At 46.7% G+C, this 25,280-nt stretch overlaps 1 protein-coding gene across 1 annotated transcript in view; it reads right to left on the bottom strand.

The window, feature by feature from the left end:
• Positions 1-25,280, bottom strand: part of GALNT17 (polypeptide N-acetylgalactosaminyltransferase 17) — a 234,374-nt gene that overhangs the window by 118,389 nt on the left and 90,705 nt on the right. The window contains exon 2 of the mRNA XM_056865090.1: positions 14,797-14,980. Within this exon, the coding sequence (XP_056721068.1) occupies positions 14,797-14,980 (184 nt within the window). The remainder of the gene's footprint in view (positions 1-14,796; positions 14,981-25,280) is intronic.

The following is a 25,280-nucleotide window of genomic DNA, read 5'->3' as shown; positions in this document are numbered from 1 at the left end:
AGTGAGGGAAATAGTTAAAAGGAAGCTCAATTGGAAACACAAGAGAGTAGTAAGAACACAAGAAAAGCCCTGCTGCATCAGACCCAGGCCCATCAAGTCCAGCAGTCTGTTCACACAGTGGCCAACCAGGTGCCTCTAGGAAGCCCACAAACAAGACGGCTGCAGCATCATCTTGCCTGTGTTCCACAGCACCTAAGATAATAGGCATTCTCCTCTGATACTGGAGAGAATATCCCTCGAGAAAGCTATTTAAAACCACACTAACTGAAGCCCAGAGAGAATGCACTCCCCAGGTTAGGAAAGGTACTGCCAAGTCTCCAAGAATTCCTGCATGGTTAATGACTATTAGACACGGTGACCAAAGGGAATGTCCATGTTCAGAGGCAGCAAATCTCTACTAAGAGGCAAAATCAGGGGAAAGCCTTGGCCTTTATGCCCAGTTGCTGGCTCTCCACAGTAACCGGTTGGCCACTCTGTGAGACAGAATGCTGGACTAGGTGGACCACTGGTCAGATCCAGCAGGGCTTTTCTTATATTCTTATGTTTTCAAACTCTTTTTAGGATGGCAGTGTTAGACGAAGCCATAAATCTCCAATATATCACACCATCAGCTACCTGGGGGACGACAACGACAATTTGCTTATAATCACATTATGAATTCTCTGCTAACTTAATTAGTGTGCCTACATTCCTCTCAAGAGATGTTGCAGGATCTAAGGCCGTGAGGGTAGGAGTCAAACATGGGTTGGGAAAGCAGGAGGGAGGCAGCAAGTAACCAGCATCTTAGTTACTCATTGAGAGATTCCTACATCTCATCTTGCAGCAGATTCCTACTTCTCATCTTGCAACAGATGAGATTTGCATCCCTTTGTCCAACTTAGAAATTATCCCCAATGCCAAGAAAGAGCATAAGAAGAACTAGTACTATCCTTCGATGGACCTATCCTCCACAAATTGATTCAAGCCCCTTTAAATAGGGCTGTCAAAAAAATAATAATTCAGTACAGTTCGGATTCGGCCGAATTTGACCCTTGTGGGTTTGGTACGTGCCGAAGTCCGAACTCCCCCGCTTTGGATCCCCGGTAATTCGGGGGGATCCGGAGTTCGGGGGAAAATTCGGCCCCCGCGCGCCTTCAGAGGGATTCCCTGAAGGCGCGCGGGGGCCCTTTAAACTGATCTGAGCCTCCCAGCTGGGAGGCGCAGATCAGTTTAAAGGGCAGCCCGCGCCTCTTCAGCGGGCTCCCCTGAAGGGGGACGGGCTGTCCTTTAAACTGACCTGCGCCTCCCGGCCGGGAGGCACAGGTCAGTTTAAAGGGCAGCCCGCGCCTCTTCAGCCGGCTCCCCTGAAGGGGGGCGGGCTGTCCTTTAAACTGACCTGTGCCTCCCAGCCGGGAGGCGCACGTCAGTTTAAAGGGCAGCCCGCGCCTCTTCAGCCGGCTCCCCTGAAGGGGGGCGGGCTGTCCTTTAAACTAACCTGTGCCTCCCAGCCGGGAGGCACACGTCAGTTTAAAGGGCAGCCCGCGCCTCTTCAGCCGGCTCCCCTGAAGGGGGGCGGGCTGTCCTTTAAACTGATCTGCGCCTCCCAGCCGGGAGGCGCAGGTCAGTTTAAAGGGCAGCCCGCGCCTTTCAGCGGGCTCCCCTGAAGGGAGGGGCGAATTTGCCGGATTTATTCGCGAACTCCCGAACTCGCTGAATTCGGCCCCCCGGGTTGCCCGCCAGTTTTGAGTTCGGATCCGTCCGAACAGAAAATCACCGAATCAGGGGAAATTCGGTTGATTTTCAGTTCGGACCGAACCGAATTGACAGCCCTACCTTTAAAGCCATCTAGGCTCATGGCCATCACTATGGTCTTTTATGCATGGCTGTTTCTCTCACTGTCACCCCTCCAATGACTTCAGGTCTTCTTTGTTTTAATTATGCATGCCGTTTCCGACCATCAGAGGTTGCCTCGCTCTCCCCCTGCATTTGCCCACATTTTCAAAATCGAGATAAAACAGGTCTCTGAAAACGCGGGCAAAAAGCGGGGAAACGCAAGGGGAGAGTGAGGCAACTTCTGATGGTTGGAAATGGCATGCATAATCAACACAAAGCCCCACATACGTCAGAGGGGTGACCGCGAGGGAAACAGAGATGCACAAAAGGCCAATGTACCCTGGCAATGGATTCCACCATTTCATTACTCATTGAGTAAGGGAGCCTTTCCTTCTTTAGAAAGTACACAGACATGTGTGGTTATTGTGCTGTGAGGAGGAAAAAACACTTCACACATGTGCAGAGTGTTCATAGTCTTGACGTTCAGAGAACTGATTATTGTTAACACATTTATTTAGATCCTCCCAAAGCCCCTTTTTCCATAGACAGAGTAGAGTTTAACACTGCCTGGATGTTCTGCCCCTTTGCCTTTCTGCAGCAAAATACTAGTTTTTCTGTTGTTTAACTCTCAGCAATGCGAGACAGCACCATACCAAACAGAATCAAACGCCCGGCAGTAAAATCAAGCTTTTATCCAGACCCTTCCCCCAAATTTGCAAAGATCACTTGTCTGTCTGCCTTTGATTTTCTGTAGAAAACAACCCTTGAAAATTTTTTTCCATTCATACTGAGAGTGTAAGTTAATGCCTCGATTAAAGCAGCTGAGTTGAAGAACGCTTGATTAATTTCCTCCACACAAACAAGAAGATCAACCAGAAAATTAATTGAGCCGCACACGATTATGTAAAGCATCTGAAAAGATGTGGGGGAAAAAAGAAGAGAAACTTCAAAACTATATTCACGACGCTTCCTCCACCCCTTCCTTCTCTAAACTGAGTGTGATTCTTTGATTTAGATGCATATTTTGTTTTGTGGCTTATTTATTCCTTTACATCTGCCATCTTTCAAAGAGAATTATCAATAGAGAAATCAGTTATATCTAATTTATGAGGTTCTAAGTCAATATTCTTCACTCTGAACAAATATGTTTGCAGACTTAATGGCAGAACTTTTGATAGGGTTCGTAGCAGCAGAACCAGCATCTGAGTTAGTACTGTAGAGCTCACTAGACAAGCCCTGTGTTTTTTCCCTTGTTGTCCTAATATGGCTGTGACTCAGCAGTAGAGCATCCAGCTTGGCATGCGGAAGGTCCCAGGTTCAATCCCTGGCATCTCCAGATAAACGGATCTTTGGACCTTGTTGGATGTTGCCCTGTTGTGAAGGGGGCCCCATAACAGTTCAAGCTTCAGGGCCCCAAAAATGTAGGTCTGCCACTGGTGAGGGTAAATTGGCAGAGGGGAGACCAGTGAATGCTATCCTGAGCACCTTAGGGGAAGAGTGGGATAAAAATGAATGAAATAAATATAACAAAAGTTTCATGGGGAAACCAAACCACAGAGGGAAAATACTGTTTAAGGAAGGAAGGAAGGAGTAGGAGAGAACAAAACAATACCCTGCATTTGCTTTATGTTTTGTGTTCAGAATGCTCCACCACTAAGCTACATTGGACAAAGTTTAAGCTTTCCAAACTTCAAAAGTAATATTGGATAAGGTAATCAAGCACAGGTTGATTAGGTTGTGTTGTACAAGGATGAGAATAGATTGTCCCCACACTGGTATTTTATGCTGGTATTTTACGCTGCACTGAGGTGTAGTCCATTCCAATTTCAGTAAGTGGTTTTCTAAAATTAATTCTGGAATTGGACCACATGCAATTTGCCTCTGGGTTGCATTGACATCTCCCTCACCTTGCATTACTATTGGCCAATGAAACACTGCAAAAAAACAAAACAAAAACAAAATCAAAGCAATCTTGATAAGATTGTACACCTGATGGCATCAGGATTACCTTTTGATAATGCCCAATCATGACACATAGAGAACAGCAAGATGCAATAACTAAAGACCATTAGTGTCCGTGTCTCACTGCTGCTATTACTGCCCAGAAACTGAAGGAGACAAACTCTCATTAACCTCCTCGCCGTCTCTTTTAAAATAGCATGGCAATCCTAGAGGGATTCCTGAACTTGCACAAGATCACTTCCTATCACCGGAGTCTTGGCCTCTATTATGGTTGTTAAAAATGGTTTGAAAATAAGGTAGAAGCAGTTTCATGGTCTCAGCCATTCATGATGACGTTTGCTTAGTTATGAAAGCTAGAGGTATAAAAAGACTGTGAATTCCAGAAAGAGGCAGGTGTAGCAAGAACTACCATTGGGACTGCGCATTGAGTCCCTCACACCTGAGTCCGGGCAGCTTATGGTAAGATGCTGGAATAAAACTTATGCTCCCCAGCCTACTTAAGCTTTTCGGAACACTAAAATCTGAAGATCTTTGGTATGTTATGATTTCTATGCTATGCAACGGTAGGGTTGCCAGCTCTCAGTTGGGAATAGGGTTGCCAGCTTCCAGGTACTAGCTGGAGATCTCCTGCTATGACAACTGATGTCCAGCTGATAGAGATCAGTTCCCCTGGAGACCATGGCTGCTTTGGCAATTGGACTCTATGGCATTGAAGTCCCTCCCCCACTTCCCTCCCTTCCTCAGGCTCTGCCCCAAAAACCTCCCGCCAGTGGCGAAGAGGGACCTGACAACCCTAGTTGGGAAATAACTGGAGATTTGGGGGATGGAGTCTGAGGAGGGTGGGGTTTGGGGAAGGGAGGGACTTCAGTGGGGTATAGTGCCATAGAGTCCACCTTCCAAAGCAGCTATTTTCTCCAGGTGAACTGATCTCTGTCACCTGGAGATCAGCTGTAATCCCAGGAGATCTTCAGCTAGCACCTGGAGCCTGGCAACCTAACCATAAACTATATTAGATTCACATGTAAAGTGAGTCTCCCAACCAAGCCTAGATCCTCCTAATATATACAATCACCATGTAATCTGAACAAGGGAAATTCGTCTATTTTGTATATGCATATAGCCTAGGTAGCCAACCTCCAGGTACTAGCTGGAGATCTCCTGCTGCTACAACTGATCTCCAGCCGAGAGCAATTAGTTCCCCTTTAGAAAACGGCCGCTTTGGCAATTGGACTCTATGGCATTGAAGTCCCTCCCCTCCTCAAAACCCACCCTCCTCAGGCTCCACCCCAAAAGCCTCCTGCTGGTGGCGAAGAGGGACCAGGTAATCCTAATATAGTCTAATATACATGTGAACAGACCACTGAAATATTCAGGGTTCTGGTTCGCACATACTGAAACTGCATGCCCATGCAAAATACACATATTTCTCCTGTTCACGACACATGGCAACCATACATATCAGGAGCACTGTGGGTAGGACACACTCCCGATATGCACAATTGCCAGGCTGCTGATATGCATGGAGGTAACATCAGAAAAGGGCTTTCGCCTTTCAAATACTGACATTTAATTTATATACCGACAATACCTCTGCTGAACTTGCAGGAGTGGTATTATTCTCCTGATGGAAGGCAAAGACACTTCTAGGTTTCCCGAGCAACCCAAGGATAACTGAAATATTGAGAGTGCATAAACCTGACTATAGGAGGCAATTGCAGCCTGCTGTATATGCAAATGATGTACACTGTAAACATAGATGCAACACACATTGTGTGCAAAAACCTTACAATAAGTCTATGTGTTACAAATTAATCGGAAAGGCCGGCAGCAATGAGTGGAAAACCAAAAGCATTGGCAAAAAAATCTAAATAATTATACAGGCAGCCCATTCCTGAAAGGGGGGGGGAGGGAAACAAAGCTCCTTTGGAGCCGGCATGACCCCGTGCCGGAGTAGGTGCCAGGTGGTATCTACGCCAGCACGGGGGCAAACACGGCGGTGTCTGGGTACTGCTGGCCTCCGCCACAAGCACAGCCATGCCTAGGGTTGCCAGTTCCCTCTTTGCCACCGGCGGGAGGTTTTTGGGGTGGAGCCTGAGGAGGGCGGGGTTTGGAGAGGGGAGGCAATTCAATACCATAGAATCCAATTGCCAAAGAGACCATTTTCTCCAGATGAACTGATCTCTATTGGCTGGAGATCAGTTGTAATAGCAGGAGGTCTCCAGCTAGTACTGTAATGCCCAGATATAAGGGCTGGTATAAAATACTATGTACTCATATGCACACACATGGAAGCTTTGGGGAAGTTGGCATCCGGGAGCCATGAACTAACAAATCATGCTCTCTGTGCCTGGTACGGCCTTTCACCAGTAGAGAGCTCTGAATTACCTTCATCCTTAGGAATGTGTTTTCTACTTCCAAGATCACAAGACCTAGCACTTGCTTAGAGACGCCTTCGGCAATATCTATAGGCTATGCTAATTAGAGTGGAGTAGACACCTAATGTGCATTGATGCTTTTGTGTATCAATCTGCTCGTCAGCAGCCATGGGCCTGCCCCATGGGAATGCATAAATGATATTGAGCTTCCTTAGTTGCTCTGGTGAGTAACCCTGCATTTTGTCTGTGGGTTATTTCACCCCAGGTCTGTGTTTAGCTAAATAAAAAACTGTTGCTTTTAACCTCCTCCTAGTTGTCTTTATTGGACTCTATAAGACAACCAGGCACTTCAGTACCTGGAGGTTGGCAACCCTAGCCATGCCAGCAGGGCTTTCCAGGAAGGGAAAGCCCACGCTGGCATGGGTGGGGGTGTTCCCAGGGGTGGAGCTGCCTTTAGGCAGCTTCCACAGCCCTTTTACCCCGGGAATACCCCCTTGGGCGCCTGCAGGGCTGCGCCACCTTTTTTTTGGTGGCACAGCCTCGCATTTCCCCCCTTTTTTTTTTTTTAAAAAAAAAAATGCTTTTCCCCTCTCTGTGGCAGCCAGGAAGGCTCTGAGGAAGTGGTGTGCCTCTGCCCCTCCTGGCTGCCACAGATCTACCCCCTCCCTTCAGGACTGTGCTCAAAGGAATGACATAGGGGATATTCCCTGAAGCAAACAGAATGCAGTTATCCAGAAAACTCTCCCAGAGTCTTCCACTCTGGAAACGCTCAGTGGAAACACTGAGCACAAAAGTGCCAATCGGGAGGGCAGTTTTCTTGCTGTGCATATCATGGGCATATCTGTTGTTGGGAATATCTGCACGCTGTCCCTGTTCCTCTCTGGAAATCGAAACCAGACAGTAAGGCACCAGAATAACCATCAGATTGAAAAGCTTCTGCTTGCTCCTGGGGAACAAGCAGGTAAGAGCCATAGCTCAGTGGTAGAGCATCTGCTAGGCATGTAGAAGGTCCCAGGTTCAATCCCTGGAATCTCCAGTTAAAGGGACTAGGGCAAGTATGTGATGTGAAAGGCCTGAGACCCTGGAGAACTGCTGCCAGTCTGAGTAGACAATACTGATTTTGAGGGATCAAGGATCTGATTCAGTAGAAGGCAGCTTCATGTGGTTATGTGTGGATATCAAAAAGATTGTTCTCATTTTTAGCACAGATAGATTGGTAGCACCTCTTTAGCTTTTTGCTCCTGCAGAAGATAACCCTATCTTTCTCTTGTGTATGCTCTACAGGCAATGGCTATTTCTATATGTGTCAGCTCTGCAAACACAATTTAGTACTGTATATGTTGTATATTTGAGTCCCTGCTGGATCAGACCAATGCTTCATCCAGTCCAGCATCTTGGTGCCCACAGTGGCTAACCTAGGGTTGCCAGCTCTGGGTTGGGAAATATCTGGAGATTTTGGGGAAGGAGCCTGAGGAGGGCAGGGTTTGAGGGAGGGCAGGGACTTCAATGGGATATAATGCCATAGAGTCCACCTTCCAAAGCAGCCGTTTTCTCCAGGTGAACTGAGCTCTGTCACCTGGAGATCAGCTGTCATCCCAGGAGATCTCCAGTCACCACCTGGAGGTTGGCAACTCTGGGCTAACCAGGTACCCTGGAATGACTAGAAGCAAATCCCAGAGGCCAAAGCTACCCTCATCACTGTTGCCCCTCAACAACAAATATTCAGAGATATGCTGTCTCTGGACATGGAGGTTCCATTCCTTCTCCAACATCCTGGACCCCATTTGAATCCTGTGGCAATGAGTTCCACAAGTTATTAATGAATTTTTGTGAAGAAATAATGGCTTCTGTATACTGTTTTAACGTTTGAGGAGGTTCAGCTGAAATTTAAGCATGGGTTCTTTTCAACAGTATGTTCCTCTTAGCTGATAGCTTCGCTCAAGAAAAAGGTCAAACTATTTTGTACAGGGGAAAAAAGAGAGTATTCATCTTTTCTTTTCCTTTTAAGCAAATGGCAGCTCGGAAATCAGCACACAGCAAATCTGGCGTGCTCCCCTGAATCTGTGAGCTTTCTAAATTGCTTAGCAATTTGCATTAGTCTGTGTGTGTTTGCAGAGCTATGTTTAAATTAATACACAGTCTGGAATGCTTCTCAGCCAGAGGGGGTTTAACCATTTTCCTTGCTAATGCAGCAATTTGAAACCCATTAAAGCTAAACTCCTTAGACTTGCATCTATTTTAATCAGAGACCAAGATATCTGAGTTAACCATTTTAGACTGATTTAAAAAAAAGAGACTTCCATGAAATCAGCAAGATATGTTGCAATCTAAAGAAAAGTGAAGAACACAAAACGTTCTCCCTAGTTTTGCCCATTTCAGTAATATTATGTATATAAATTTACTGTAATATAGTTATTATTATTTAAATTATATTTCTATCCTGCCCTCCCCCCACCAAATATGGCTCAGGGCAGCTCACAATCAATAATATCAATCTAATCCAATCACCAACAAGCTAACAACAATAATTAACAATAGGGCAGCCAGGTCCCTCTTTGCTAGGGTTGCCAACCTCCAGGTACTAGCTGGAGATTTCCTGCTATTACAACTAATCTCCAGCTGATAGAGATCAGTTCCCCTGGAGAAAATGGCCGCTTTAGCAATTGGACTCTATGGCATTGAAGTCCCTCCCCTCCCCAAACCCTGTCCTCATCAGGCTCCACCCCCAAAACATCCCCTCCGGTTGTGAAGAGGGACCTGGCAGCCCTACTCTTTGCCACAGGCAGGAGGTTTTTGGGGTGGGGCCTAAGGAAGGTGGGGTTTGGGATGGGGAGGGACTTCAGTGCCATAATCTAATTGCCAAAGCGGCCATTTTCTCCAGATGATCCGATCTGTATCGGCTGGCGATCAGTTGTAACAGCAGGAGATCTCCAGCTAGTACCTGGAGATTGGCAACCCTAATTAACAATCATAATCAATCTAAAAATTTTAGATTGAGTTTCAGATTCATAAATCATATATAATGATGGTACAGCTAACACAGTCTCCTCTTTCCCATAGTGCAATGGAGTATAAAATAAAAGTCCCAGAATTTGAGAAGGTTAAGAAGATGAAATAAGAATGGAGATGGAAATAATATATGTTGCTTTTTCATACTCTCGTCTTTGTTTCAATGGGGATTACGTTTGTGATGATCTCCCCACTCCCATCCAGTTGGGATGAAATTGTCAGGGATTGTACTCCCATTCGTGGGATCCTTCCTGCCCATTTTCAGATACCCCAGAGAAATTTTCCATATTGTATAGACAATTAAAATTTCCACTTGCACAGTCAGGCACTTGGTAAAGCATGACAGGTGGGAGTGGACAGAAATAATAGGCTAATTCTCAAGCATGAGTTGAGCCGGTCATGCTTAAAGCACAGATGTGTGGGTAGAGCTAAAGCAAAAATGGAGTGTGTAGGCGAAGGGAGCTAAACCGTGCCAGGCCTCCCCTCCCTGTGCTATGGTGCTTGAAGCCTTTCTCCTTCAGCTATGTTCCAATATTCCCTCCCCGAACAAGTCCCTGTCTTGCAACTTGTGGAAGCTGAGAAGTTCAGCACTCCTGGGGGAAGCACGTCCTCAGTCAACGCTCACGGGGGACACACATCCTCACTTAAAGTCTCCACATAGGGTTGCCAGGTCCCTCTTCGCCACCGGTGGGAGGTTTTTGGGGCGGAGCCTGAGGAGGGCTTTAATGCCATAGAGTCTAATTGCCATTTTTCTTCGGGGAGCTGATCTCTATCTGCTGGAGATCGGTTGTAATAGCAGGAGATCTCCTGCTACTACCTGGAGGTTACTCAAAAGGGACACCACTGTGTAAGTACAGAATGTAAGGAAGCAAAAACAGGAGCGAAAGTGTATCACAAAGTGCAAAATATAATATGATACAAGCTACATAACATGAAAAACAAGACCAATGACAGTTCATCGATGTATCTGTCCTAATAGCTATACATAGCCAAGTAAATAACACAGGATAACTATCCCCAGAAGGGCTTGTATGTGTTATAAAAGTCCAATATTGGTACAACAGCCTGTAAGAGTATATGTAATAGTGAATCTTCTTATTTTCAGTTGTCCTTCAGCCAGGTACAAGAGAAAAAGCAGGTTCCAAATGTCAAGAAAAGAAGGGGAGACGGCCGTTTCCGATTCTTCCTCAGTCCCTCTTCAATTCAATACATGACTGTACAAAGTCTTCTCTCAGTTTATACCTTGAACCACCTCTAGTATAATTCAATTTTCATTAGTTCCATTATTAAGAAAGTCAGATCGGTTCCCAGAGAGATACCTGGAGGTTGGCAACCCTACCAACACATCATGGATGAAAACAGGAACACCCGTGTATTATCCACATTTCCAGAGCAAAGACGACTGACGGAGACTCTTTCAATCTGACCTCCCTGTTATCACACATTGCTAAAGGCTCTAGTTCATACCCTGCATTCATTTATTTGGCAACAAATCACGCAACACGATGATGGCACTTCTGGGTTCCTAAATGCTCCCATCAATGTATGGAGCTGGGCTGGCAAACCTAGGGATCGCCTCTGCTGCAGGAAGATGCTTGCGACCTCTAGGGTTGCCAGCTCCAGGTTAGGAAATACCTGGAGATTTTGGGGGTGGAGCCTGAGGAAGGCGGGGTTTGGAGAGGGGAGAGACTTCGATGCCATAGAGTCCAATTGCGAAAGCGGACATTTTCTCCAGGGGAACTGATCTCTAGTCGCTGGAGATCAGTTGTAATAGCAGGAGATCTCCAGCTAGTACCTGGAGGTTGGCAACCCTAGGCTATATGCTTATACAAAATAGACAAATAGTTGTAATATTGGGAGATCTCCAGTCACCACCTGGAGGTTGGCTACCCTAGTAACCTCCCAGCGTCTCGTGATCAACCCCAACATCTCCGGGTGGCCATTTTGGGCTTCCCTCTCTGGCAGCTAGGGTTGCCAGGTCCCCCCCTCCCGATCAGTGGGAGGTTTCAGGGGGTGGACCTGGGGCGGCCATACGTGGGCGGGTGTGCCCACGCAATGACGGCACTTCCGGTTTTACTTCCAGAAGCGCTGCACTGCCATGGCCGATTTAACGCTTTGAGTGCAAAAGAACAGCTGCTGTGTTGCAGCGCTTCCGGAAGTAAAACCGGAGCAGCTGGGTGGATGGGCAGGCAATTGTCCGCCAATACCACCCACCTGGCAACCCTACTGGCAGCCATGATGTGGCAGCATCTACTCACTGGCCTCCAAGTTCCAGGCTTAATAAGACCGTGGATCTGTTTTAACCGAGCAGCCACCTTACACAAGTGCCCATCAGCGTCAAGCTGCATTTAGAATCTGGCCATCTCAATCATCTAGAGAGAAGCAAGATCCCATTTACTGTTAAGTGACTGTTGCTCTAATATGAGAGCCTCTACAGAACACAACAGCACGGCCGGCTAATCTCTAATATGAGAGCCAGTGATTCTAGACCTGAAATTTGTCAGTTGCAAATGTACGCTTGTCTCTCCCTCTCTCGCTTTCTCTCTCAGCGATGAACTATATATTTGACAAAGAGCTCTGATGACAGCTACCCAAGGCCTTGCTAGAAGGCGAAGAAAGGTTAGGAGTATTACCTTGCAACGCTTACAAGGAGGTAATTGCTAAAGTGAAGTTTCATTGCAAGTGGGTTTTTTTTTTGGTATTGCAACAAATGAAATTTTGATTCAAAGCTTGCATGATTGTTAAAAGCAGAAATCTGCGGCGTGCATGTGAAAGAGATGTGTACACACCAGTGTGCATGGGCGAACCTGCACACTACAAAGTCCATGCAGCACTCACATGGCTGCTGAGTTAGAGGTGCACCTGGAGTTCCCAGCTTGGAACTTACTTCCCAATAGCTTACCATTTGCCTCTCCACAGCACATAAACCCCTGGCTCCAGTCCCACATCCCTGAGAAATTGAAGAGCAAGAGAAAAAATGGAGAAAAATGGCCTCCATAGTGATGTTCTAGGAATTTCTCCATGTCTCTATGGTCTTTGCCATAGAGATTAAGGGAAATTCCTAGAGCATCACCCAGAAATGAGATTGCAACCTTCCCAAACGCCACCCTCCCCAAGCACCGCCCTCAAAGTCTTCTAACATTTGCCAAGGTAGTGCTGGCAACTCTAATTCGTAGCCATGAGCAGGCTCAATTTGGCTTGGGAGCATGGTGTACAATTAGAAAGCGTTTCAGCTTCCCCTCACACACATCGTGTTCCTGACCTGAGTGGACCTGGGGAGCTGCTGTTTGCCCCACTGTTGAAGCCATCAGTACATGTAAGTTTCCCCAGTGGGTAAACAGCAGCTCCCCTGGGCCATTGCAAGTTGGGATAATCACATGGGGGCAAGAGGGTTGAAGACTATTCTCCCAGCATGCCACAATCCCAAATCCAATTTTGCTAGCAAGCACCTGGGAATTGAGTTCTCAGCTGAGAACTTCCAGAACACATTTGTACAGCGTCCACATGGGGGAAACATGGACTTTGTAATGTGTGAATTGGCCTTTACAGTGACATATCAGCCTGACCCCTTTCACATGGGGAGGGAGAAGCCATAATGCTACCTCTTGCACTTCAAACCTATGCTTCCCAAAGATGCTTCCCATTCTAAAGCTCTCTGGTAAAAAAAAGGCATGGTTGGGGTAATTTAAGGGGGCCTCCAGTGTACCTACTACTATTTTAAGGAAGAGACGCTGAAGTTGGAGGACACCTCAGTTTAAGAAGGATGTAGACAAGCTGGAACGTGTCCAGAGGAGGGCAACAAAGATGGTGAGGGGTCTGGAGACCAAGTCCTATGAGGAAAGGTTGAGGAACTAGGAGAGGAGAAGACTGAGAGGTGATTTGATAACCATCTTCAAGTAATTGAAGGGCTGTCATATAGAGGATGGTGCCAAGTTGTTTTCTGTTGCCCCAGAAGGTCGGACCAGAACCAACGGGTTGAAATGAAATCAAAAGAGCTTCCGTCTAGACATTAGGAAGAACTTTCTAACAGTTAGAGCGGTTCCTCAGTGGGACAGGCTTCCTCGGGAGGCAGTGAGCTCTCCTTCCCTGGAGGTTTTTAAGAAGAGATTGGATGGCCATTTGTCAGCAATGCTGTTTCTAAGACCTTAGATGATGAGAGGGAGGGCATCTTGGCCATCTTCTGGGCATGGAGTAGAAGCCACTGGGGGTGTGCGGGGGGAGGTAGTTGTGAATTTCCTGCATTGTGCAGGGGTTGGACTAGATGACCCTGGGGTTCCCTTCCAACTCTAGGATTCTAATGACACTGTAGGCTGGAGGAAGGCTTCCAAGCTTGCTCAAGTGAAGGGGTAGGATCAACTCTAGTTGTCCTGAACATCATCTTTCTACCCTAGGTTTCCCTCAAGTTTTTCTTCTCATCGTAATTTAGTTGGGGTGTTGTTCTCCCCCCATCACTGAATGACACCCAGCCCTCTTCAGATGACATCTGTTGGGGGCGGGGGCAAAACCGTGTGCCTAGAGGAGGAATGGGAATGAAAGCACTGGCTATATTTCCCGCCTATGTGCATTCAGCAGAATGTGAGCAAAGGAACTATGGACGCACAAAACTGCATGTGCACAAACTCTACTTTTGTGACTGGGAATGTTCCAAAAAGCCATGCTCACAAAGCACCAGGGCAGAGTGATGCAAAATGCACGCAGATTGTCTGAAGGTCGTCTGCTGCACTGCCAGCACACCTCACCTTGAGTTAAACTGGCAAGACACAACCGGTAGACTTACAACTGAGGTTGTTTATGCATGGGTACTTTCACTCACGTTCGCCCCCATTCTGTCTCGGTTGTTCCTTGGAGTTATGCATGAGTTTTTCCGTCTATTAGAGATGACCTCGCACCCAGCCCTTGCAATGGCCGGGTCTTCCCATTCCTCTGTTAACCCGATTCTTCCATCTTCCCTGAGCAAAGCCCAGGTGAAATCCCCATGTATAAGGCAAAGTGTGGGACACGCAAGCTTGGTTTCGCTCACAGCCAATTACAAAGTAGCATGTCCAGAGGCAGGGATTCAAATACTTCCTGCTTCCTTAGAGCTCTTTCTGAGCGGTAGAAAAGCTTTTTAAAACCGAGCCTTGGATTCCCCCCCCTTTCAGATTGCTCCTTTTTGTTGTTGTTGTTCTTAAAATGTTTTTTATGCAGCAATTGGGTTTGGGGGGGATTTTCTCTCATAGTAAGCATTACAAGTAAGCCAATTACAAAGCAGCATTTAGAGGGATGGGACTTGATTTGAGCTTGGAGACTGCTGTGCATAGATTCCCAACAGAAAGGTGTGGGTCCAGCGAACAACAAACCTCCCAAGCATAAATGATCTGAGTCTCACCAACATCCTTGAATACAATGCTTTACTTGTGCAAATTCCAAATCAGATCAGCATCATTTTGAGATGGTGGACAAGACTGAAACCAACCTAAGCCAAGCTCACCACATATCTGAAGGAGGTTATAGCCAGCAGGAAACCAATCAATCGCTCTGCCAAAAAGACCGCCCCCCCTAGTTCTGAGAAGCTGGCATCAGGTCAGCAATGTTGTCACTTACACATCAAATGGACCATCTAAATCCAACATACGTTATATAAGATCGGGGCACTTACTTGGTTGGCCGATAATCTGGTATGGAACGGTCCAGTGATATTTTCTCACTGAGGTAGGAATTGTAGCCATACTTCTCATGCGGCCCCTTGGCTTTCTCTTCCTCCTCCGGGGAGAGGGTAGCAGGCAGCCCACCTTTACCACGACCGCCATAGCCTTCAATGAGGCCCAAGGATTTTGACAGACCTTGAGGGGAAAATGAGAGAGAGAGAGAAAGAGAGAGAGAGAGAACTGTAAAAGGCTGCTGTTTGAAAGCACAGTACCACATCTTTCCTTGCAAGAGGTGACAGACACCCATCAGTATTTCTAGCATATCTGCTCTGGACAATTAACACTGTGCAGATGCCACTGTGCAGATACTACAAAGGAAACTTTGTAGGCACCTTTGTTAGAACTGGAGGCCTCACTTCAAAAAGGATGTGGACAGAATGGAGCAGGTGCAGAAAAGAACAATGAGAACATAAGAACATAAGGACATAAGAAAAGCCCTGCTGGATCAGACCAAGGCCCATCAAGTCCAGCAGTCTGTTCACACAGTGGCCAACCAGGTGCCTCTAGGAAGCCCCCAAACAAGACGGCTGCAGCAGCACCATCCTGCCTGTGTTCCACAGCACCTAAGATAATAGGCATGCTCCTCTGACCCCGGAGAGAATAGGTATGCATCATGACTAGTATCCATTTTAACTAGTAGCCATGAATACCCCTTTCCTCCATGAACATTTCTACACCTCGTGGTGCAGAGTGGTAAGCTGCAGTACTGCAGTCAAAAGTTCTGCTCACGACCTGAGTTCGATCCCGACGGAAGTCGGTTTCAGGTAGCCGGCTCGAGGTTGACTCAGCCTTCCATCCTTCCGAGGTCAGTAAAATGAGTACCCAGCTTGCTGGGGGTAAAGGGAAGATGACTGGGGAAGGCACTGGCAAACCACCCCGTAAACAAAGTCTGCCTAGGAAACGTCGGGATGTGACGTCACCCCATGGGTCGGGAATGACCCAGTGCTTGTACAGGGGACCTTTACCTTTACACCTCTCATGAGGATGATCAGGGGCCTGAAGACTAGGGTTGCCAACCTCCAGGTACTAACTGGCGATTTCCTGCTATTACTACTAATCTCCAGCCGATAGAGACCAGTTCACCTGGAGAAAATGGCCACTTTGGCAATTGGACTCTATGGCATTGAAATCCTTCCCCTCCCCAAACCCCGCCCTCCTCTGGCTGTGCCCCAAAAACCTCCTGCCGGTGGTGAAGAGCGGCCTGGCAACCCTACTGAAGACCAAGCCCTACGAGGAAAGGCTGAGGGACTTGGGAATGTTTAGTCTAAAGAAGAGGAGGCTGAGGGGGGACATGGAAGGTGGATTCTGTGACATCATACCCCACTGAAGTCCCTTCCCTCCCCAAACCCTTCCCTCCTCAGGCTCCACCTCCAAATTCTCCACGTATTTCCCAACCTGGAGCTGGTAATCCTATCAATCTCAACACTACACAGGGCACATTCTTGCTTTTAACAAAATTGTAAATATATAAATAAAGCAAATTATAAACATATAAATAACCCAACTATCCACTGCAAAGATTAAAAACATTGCATCAGCTGAATATATAATGTAAAATACAAATGTCATGCCTTGCATAAGCATCCAGCTTGATCTTGTTCCAAAATAAAATAAAAGGTTACCAACTGGAGATAAGTATTTCTTGAAAATACAGCTTCTTTCCCCACAGATGTTTACATGTTGATAACTTGTCCATAAACATAATAAACCAGACCTTACTTTCATTTCTGGTGGGGAAAAAAGATGTGTTTAATTCTGCGCTAACAGTATTCTAGCTGTTATACACAGAGATTCTTTATGGTTATATCCTGTTTTTACCTCCTTCGTAAAATAGCCCAACAAAAGTATTTTGGGGTCATGTGACACTATGCAATGCACTATTACCTCTAATATACTAAAAACATTATACCAAAATGTTTTAATGATAGGACATTGCCTACAAATATGGCAAAAGGACCCAACCTGTTTATTTAATCTCCAACATAATTTCAAAGCTGGAGATATAATTTCAGCCATCTGTACAATATTTTCTTTCATTCTCAACATGGCCAGATACTTAAATCTGGAGACAAGAGCCAAGAACAGACAAGACAGATAATTCTACAAACCTGAAAACAGTGCCAGGTTTGTTAAAAAAAGAAAGAAAAAGAAACCTTTAAAAAAACTCTTGGGAGGTGGGTTAAAACCTCCAAAATGATAGAAGGAGTGCCTGTAGTTTTAACAAACAAATGCTCTCAGTGGCCATTGCTAGGCAACCGCAACAGTATTGCCAGCCTTCAAGTCTTGGTTTCTGTCAATAAATAGAAAGGGAGGGGGCAGTGCCTTTTTGGATTGACAGGTCTCCCTGGCCACTGGCAGGGCATGGGGAGGGGGAGGGTTGCCAGATCCAGGTTGGGAAACTCCTGGAGATTTGGGGATGGAGCCTGGGGAGGACAGTGACCTCAATGAAGAACAATGCCATAGAGTCCACCCTCCAAGACATCCATTTTCTCCAGGGGAACTTATCTCTGTAGTCTGGAGATGAGCTGTAATTCCAGGGAATCTCCAGGACCCACCAGCTGGTTGGCATCCCTAGTGCCCTTTCCAGGTTTGTTTTGGCCTTTGAGGGGGGGATTCATCAGGGCCAGGCCTGGCAATGACCACTGGGCAACTTGATACCACCTGACTTGCATGACTTACCCAGGCCTGGATTCTTCCTATTGTTCAACAGCAGCCACCCCATGATAGCCAGTGCAGCGTAGTGGTTAGAGTTTCAGATTAGAATCTGGGAGAACCCAGGTTTGAATCCCCACTCGCTATGGAAAGTCAACGGGTGACTTTTGGCCAGACACATACTGCCAGCCTAACTTAGCTAATAGGCTTGTTGTCCAGGATAAAATAAAGGAGAACGATGTAAGCTCCTTTGGATCTCCATGGAGGAGAAAGGCAGGGTATAAATGAAATAAATAAATAATGAGTATAGCTGAAGATGGTGGGAGATAATAGGTAGGTTGGATGGTGAGTGGGAAGGAGAGAAGGTATCTATGCTGGCTGGCTGCCAACTCCCAGTGTCTGGTTACAGTGTTTCTAGAGCACTCAAGAGACGATGCTGTCAGGCTTGGAGGTTGGAGAGGGAAGTCAGAAAAATTCTGTCTGTAGTTCAGAATGCCAGAAGTCCAAGTCCATATCTAGCCAAATCAGAATCCCACACATAGTCACAGAAGCATAGAATCATAGAGCCGGAAGGGACCACCAGGGTCATCTAGTCCAACCCCCTGCAAAATGCAGGAAATTCACAACTACTTCCCCCCACACTCCCAGTGATCCCTACTCCATACCCAGAAGATGGCCAAGATGCCCTCCCTCTCATCATCTGCTTAAGGTCATAGAGCACTGCTGACAGATGGCCATCTAACCTCTTCTTTAAAACCTCCAGGGAAGGAGAGCTCTCCACCTCCCGCTCCACCGCCCGCTCTAACTGTTAGAAAATTATTCCTAATGTCTAGACGGAAACACTTTTGATTGAATTTCAACCCACTGGTTCTGGTCTGACCTTCTGGGGCAACAGAAAACAACTCGGCACCATCCTCTATATGACAGCCCTTCAAATACTTGAAGATGGTTATCATATCCCCTCTCAGTCTTCTCCTCTTCAGGCTAAACGTACCCAGCTCCTTCAACCTTTCCTCATAGGACTTGGTCTCCAGACCCTCCCTCACCATCTTTGTTGCTCTCCTCTGGACATGTTCCAGCTTGTCTACATCTTTCTGAAATAGTCAACTAAGACGGTCCAAGGTCAGAGATAGTCGTTCAGAGCGGGAGTCAGCCAGATGCAAGGTACATAACGCATTGCTTCCTCGACGCTCCCCTTCCCAGCCACCCCTTTTTGAGCATGCCTGCCTGGGCTAGTTTTCATCCTGCGAAGACTCCCCCGCTGTGCAAAAAAATAAAAATCCAGAGAATTTCGGGTTCAGGTTTAGTGGGCCCGATTATTTCGGTAAACCTGAAATAAGCCGAAATATGGGGATTCGACTTATTTCCAGGTTTACCGGAAGAATTCGGGCCTATTTATGGGCATTTTTTTGAAGCTGGCAATATTTCTCTATGGAGGGGGGTGATCCCTTCCAGACTCCATAAAATCGGACCCCCTTACCTAATCTTCACCAAACTTTGAGGGCCGTGCAAGGAGAGTCCCTTCAAGCTATGCTGTGAGTTTGAGGACTCGACCTCCAAAAAATGCCCCCTCCCCCAGCCAAACCAGGAATTGCCTATTCAGCTTGGCCGATTCAAGTGTTGTTGTTTTTTCTGGTATACCTGAGCTGAAAATAAGCCGAAATGGGGATTTTCTGCTTTATTTTCAACTCGAGTTTACTGATATGCACAGCCATACTGATGCCTTTCTCTGTCGCTGCCTCCACCTGTCAGCCCTTGACAAAGGCTCTGGTGAGTAAGCAGTTTGGGGGCTAACAGCTGGGCTACTGGGTCCAGGCTCCCTGCAGGACGGGAGTTGGCCTGACAAGACTTCAGGCTGTGAGTCCCGTGGAGGCTCTAGGAGGTCAGCAACCTGAGAGCTGACAGCTGGGCTACTAAGCTTCACACGAGGCTGGGAGGGATCTGCAACCCCTTCAGGCTGCAAGCCCCGATGCAGGTCTAGCGGGTTTGGATCCACCTGGCAGAGCTCTTCCTTTGAGGATGACTCATTCCCTGGAGAATGAGGCCCTGTTCAGATTACAGTTCTAAACTGGATGCCATCCCCTGTTGGCCCGTTGTGGAATAAAGCAATACAAAGATGGGTGTTCATACAGCTGAGGGGCTGTGGCTCAGTGGTAGAGCATCTGCTTGGCATGCAGAAGGTCCCAGGTTCAATCCCCGGCATCTCCAGTTAAAGGGACTAGGCAAGTAGGTGATGTGAAAGACCTCTGCCTGAGACCCTGGAGAGCCGTTGCAGGTCTGAGTAGACAATACTGACTTTGATGGACCAAGGGTCTGATTCAGTATAAGGCAGCTTCCTGTGTTCATGTGTCTATGAGCCATCTCTAAAGCACTCTGGCTAGTTCAAACAGCCCCGTGATTGTTTCCCCCCCCCCTTTTTGCTGGTAAATTCTTTTCCGGCTTTTTTTTTAAATGTTCTGAGATTTGCGTTATATAGCTATAGAGCTATAGCGCTATGACACAAATCTCAGAACATTAAAAAAAAAGCTGGAAAAGAATTTACCAGCAAAAAGTGCTCCAGGCAGTTCAAACAGCACACTGGAGCGATTCAGAGGTGCAAGGAAGAACCGAAAATGGTTGAAAGCAGTTTTCATAAAAACTGGCTCAGCCTCGCTTTGCGAATGGGACACAAGCGGCTTTGTCTGAACAGGTAAAAAAAAATACATTAGCAGCTGGGAGCCAAACCGGTTGTGTCTGAACGGACACAAAAAATCCATTAGCAACCTGCTGCTCAAGCGGATTATAAAGGCAGTTTGAATAGGCCCTGACCCATGACAGAATCAGGGAAAAGGTGAATATATGGGTGTTGCTAGGAGGAAATAGCGTGGGAGGGGGATACAGGGGAAAATGAGGTACCCCCCCACAAGTCCTTGCAGGTTCCCTGCCACTTAACTGTGCCTGGCCAGGCTGGCATTGCATAGTTGGATGCTGCTGAGGTGGCACTGCATATCTAGGCCTGACCCAACCAGGTAGGGTTGCCAGCCCATGGCTGAGAACCAATGGGAGAGGAGGGAAGGCAGGCCCTTACTGAGCTGGGAGCATACCTGCGTAATGGCATCACTTCCAGCATAACCCAGAAGTTATGTCACAGTGCTGGGGGCAACAATCAAGCATCATCACAACAATCTTGCAAGGCAGACAAGGCAGCGAAAGCGTGATTGGTGTAAGGTCACCCAGCAAGCTTCCATGGCAGAGTGGAGATCCAGTCAGGGTCTGATACTCCAATGAATTACAGCACACGCCTGTCATTTAGAAGTAGGGTTGCCAGGTCCCTCTTTGCCACCGGTGGGAGGTTTTTGGGGCAGAGCCTGAGGAGGGTGGGGTTTGGGGAGGGACTTCAATGTCATAGGGTCCAATTGCCAAAGCGGCCATTTTTTCCAGGAGAACTGATCTCTATCGGCTGGAGATCAGCTGTAATAGCAGGGAATCTCCAGCTAGTACCTGGAGGTTGGCAACCCTATTTAGAAACTGAACTCAACACCTCAAAGGACAACGCTGCACAACCCCCAAAATGGCCAAGACATTTTGAGGGTCACGGCAGCATGAGGGAAGAAATTAGATAATGCAGTTCATTATTTATTTACAAATTTTATACCCTCTCTTTCTGCCCAACCAGGGCCACTAGCAATTAAAAACAGAGTGTTATAAAAGCATATCACGAAACCAATTAAGACCAAAACTAAAACACATACATAAAAAAACAAAGGAACTTCAATTAAAGCATGGGGCGGAAAGGAGGGATAGTTGAGGGAATGCCAGATGATAGAACGAAGTCTTCACCCACTGGTGGAAAAGACCAATAGAAGAGGACATGTCCATCAGTGAGCTTCACAGAGCTTGTATACAAAAGGTGAGGCATGAATTATGCAAATCTACTCATTCCTAGATTAAACACTAGGGTTGCCAACCTCCAGGGGGCACCTGAAAATCTTTCGCTATTGAAATTGATCTCCAGGTGACAGAGATCATTACCCCTAGAGAAAATGGCTGCCTTGGAGGGTGGACTCTATGGCATTATACCCTGCTGAAGTCCCTCCCCAACCCCCCCTCCTCAGGCTCCACCCCCAACATCTCCAGGTATTTCCTAGCCCGGAGCTGGCAACCCTATTAAACATCCTTGTGGGTTTTGCCTGGAAAACTGATAGCAATCTGACTGGACTCCTGGTATCGAAATCATCCCCTGCCACCAACAAAACCCAATTTTCCTTCCATGCTGAGGAGGTGGGGAGGTAATCAGTGAGTGACATCCGAGTACAAAATAGAGAATTACCTACAATGAACCAATCTAAATGCCAGTTTAAGCTTCCATTACAAAAGAAAACAAACTTTGGGTCATGTTGACTTTGCTCCAGTTTACAGAGGAATGGGTGGCAAAATAGAAAGCCACATATGTCAAAATGGGATGGAGAAGGAAAAGAATATTTAATGACATGCTTCACTGTGTATTATAGAGAGATGTAGCACCCGATTTTTTAACATTTATTTTAAGGGGAGATTCACACCTCCCTCATTGTCAGGCACTACTGAACACTTTGATAGATGTTTTATTTTTAGCCGTGATATTTATTTTCCCTTCTTCTTAGCCAAAAGATCCTGGCCCAGGTGGAATATTTTCCATTCCTCATTTCAATGGAAAGTATTCGGTCAGCACAGAAGTTCAATGTGACAAGGCCTGGATCTTAAAACGCGATGTGAAGTTGGCATTCTCCATCGAGGACTTGGTTTGTAAGGTCGTTTAAACAAAACCGTAATCTTTTCATAGAACTCCCAGGGAAATAAAACCATAATTGCTGGGATACAGTGGTTAAGAGAGTCAGGTCATTTATGCAGGGGAAATTTGTGTTTGGTTTGCTGCACAGTTTTCTGGTCTGAATTCTCAAACATCCTATGCATGAAGGATCCCCCCCCCCAATCCAAAAGTACCTTGTGATTAATTAGGCATCCCCAGTGAATCACGGAGCTTCTGAGTCCCTCCCCCTGAAAACGCAGCCTTGTTGCAGTTTACTTGGGTGGGTCAGCTCTTAAACGGGCTGCGTGTGCTTTTGCTGGGTATTCCTCCCCACCTTTCTTCAACAGCTCGCTGCAGGGAGCTGCCTTCCAATCTTTGCAGTGTCTTCCTGCACATTTCATGAAGGTTTAACTCCCTCTTTTGTGCTTTGCTTTGAGGGAAGGGGTTGAATGGGAGGGACAGACCCATGGGAGGGAGAAGCCAAAATGGGCGTGGGGAGAGAAACCTGAAGTTAAGAGCTATGCATAGAAACAGGGGGAATTTGCGTCGCTCTTGCCTCGAAGCAGTATTTAAATTTGTCCTAAAACAAGATCCCAGAGCTGCGGGGGAAGAACAAGGCCAGAGCGAAGTCATGTCTGAAGGTCGGTAAAATCATGAATAAGGCAAAAGAAGCCTCGAAGCAGTCCAGCAGGGACTGCGAAGTAAATACCCCTGCTAAGAGAAGGGAAATTTTAGCTTCTTCTGATCTCCCAGGAAAGGATGACAATATGAGGAGAATGTACTGCGATTTTATGTTATTGTAGAAGGGACATTGCAGCAGAACATATTCTTGTTTCCACTTTCTCTGTTTTGCATGGTATAGTCATTGATGAAAGAGAGTACAGAGATACCTGCCTTCCAGGAGAGCTGAAGGTAAGGCGTTGAAACGCGCGAGAGTAAAGGCCCTTCAGTATTTGGATACCTCCAGGAATCCGAGGTAGTCTGCAGGGAGGAAAGGTTTGATGTATTGCAAGATGGTTGAATATGGCCTCAGTGTATGATGTGTGTAGAATATTGGATCCCATGACCGGGGAGACCCAGGTTAAAATCCTCCACTTGGTCCTACAAATGGAGGTTCCAGCAGGGGAGTGCAGCTATCGTATACCCTTGACCAAAGAACGGTACACTCCTTCTATCTGAGATGGTTGTCCTCTTCCACTGAGTGTGCAGCTTCGGGAGGGATGCACATGGAACAGTGAGGGAGGTAGGGGACACCCGCCTAGCCAGCCGAACCAACCCTGGTGATCAATGGGATGAGAGATGTTGCAGCCGGATGCCCTCACATGACCCCCACTTGGTCATGAAGCTCACTGAATGACCCTGGACCACGCACTCTCAGCCCAGGATAGCTCATGAAATTGTAAGAATAAAATAAAGAACCACCTGGGTTGCCACCTTCCAGTGAATGCCTGGAGTTCTTCTGGAATTGGAACTGATCCCCAGATGACAGAGATCCGTTCCCCTGGAGAAAATGGCTGCTATGGAGGGTGGAGACTGTATGGCATTATACCAGGCTGAGCTCCCTCCATACCTCCAACCACACCTTTCCCAGGCTCCATCCCCAAATCTCCAGGAATTTCCCAATCCAGAGTTGGCAACCCTACATGCCATTCTGAGCTCCTTGAATGAAGAAAAGGATGAAGAAAGGATGGGATAAAAATATGCTAAATGGGTAGCGGGGACTGAATTATGAATTGGGAAGTCCCTAGCCCAAACGTCACCTTTTCCCCTCTCACTCCAATAATCCTCAGAGGCCCTGCTTCGGATGTCCCTGCCACCTGAGGCTAGATGTGTGGTGACCCCAGAAAGGGCCTTCTCCGTTGTGGCACCAAAACTTTGGATCTCCCTCCCCGGGAAGAATCATCTATCTCCCTCTATCATTGTTTTTTTCTTCCCCATCTGGCAAAATCTCAGTACTGGTATTGGCCTTCCTTCTAATGCTATGTATTTTTGAGCTTTTAATCTAATTTTATAATTTTAACTGTATTTAATCGTTTAACTATTTTAATGTTTTTATGTTCACCACCTTGTTGACCCTGATTGGGTGGAAAAGCAGCACAAAAATGTTTTAAATAAATAAGAATACTATTCCCTGCCACTGTGAGTTAGGGTTGCCAACCTCCAGGTACTATCTGGAGATCTCCTGCTATTACAACTGATTTCCAGCTGATAGAGATCAGTTCACCTGGAGAAAATGGCCGCTTTGGCAATTGAACTCTATGGCATTGAAGTCCCTATAAGTGGAGATGCTCATGATTCAACCTTTGACCTTCTGCAGATAGTGTGGAGAAGTGGGGAATCAAACCCAGTTCTCCAGAACAGAGTCCGCCACTCCAATCCACCGCTCTTAACCACTGCACCATGCTGGATGTATAAAAGGAAATGCTGGAGATGCAACGGGGACCTTTTGCATATGGAGCAGTCCCATCACTGCTCCCCAAATCCTTATGTGGAGATGTGGGGGGGGGGATGAACCTGGGACCTTCTGTAGGCGAACCGGGTGCTCTACCATCAAACCGCATCCTAGTGCAATGTGTAGCTTGATGAGAATAAAGTAAGAGTAATGGGAATCAGCAGACTGTAAACGAAAAAGTCCAAAGGAAATCTGTGAAGAGGCAATAAAGAAAAGCAATCAGAACCGAGATGCTTGAAATTGAGAAAAGGCATTCCGGGCGCCGAAGATTAAAGTGGACAAGGGTAATGATCAGAAGGGGGGAGGGAAACCGTACACAAACCAGACACGGGACAATGAGTGAAGATAATGAGATCAAGGAGCAGCAGCAGAGTGAGATCAAAGAGTCCGGAGCAGAAGAATTGACAGGAGAAAGCAAACATTCTGCCGAAGGGTCAACATGAATGCTAAATTCACTCGTGAAGAATAGAAGAAAGGGGAGATTAAATGTAACAAGGGAGCTGAGATTCAAAGTTGATAAACAGCAGTGCACACAATGGGGAAAATAATCTGGCGATAAAATT

This window comes from Euleptes europaea, chromosome 19, assembly GCF_029931775.1.
Source record: "Euleptes europaea isolate rEulEur1 chromosome 19, rEulEur1.hap1, whole genome shotgun sequence".
NCBI lineage: Eukaryota > Metazoa > Chordata > Lepidosauria > Squamata > Sphaerodactylidae > Euleptes > Euleptes europaea.
Note: the sequence above shows the minus strand (reverse complement) of the source record. Positions and strands in the feature narration are given on the sequence as shown.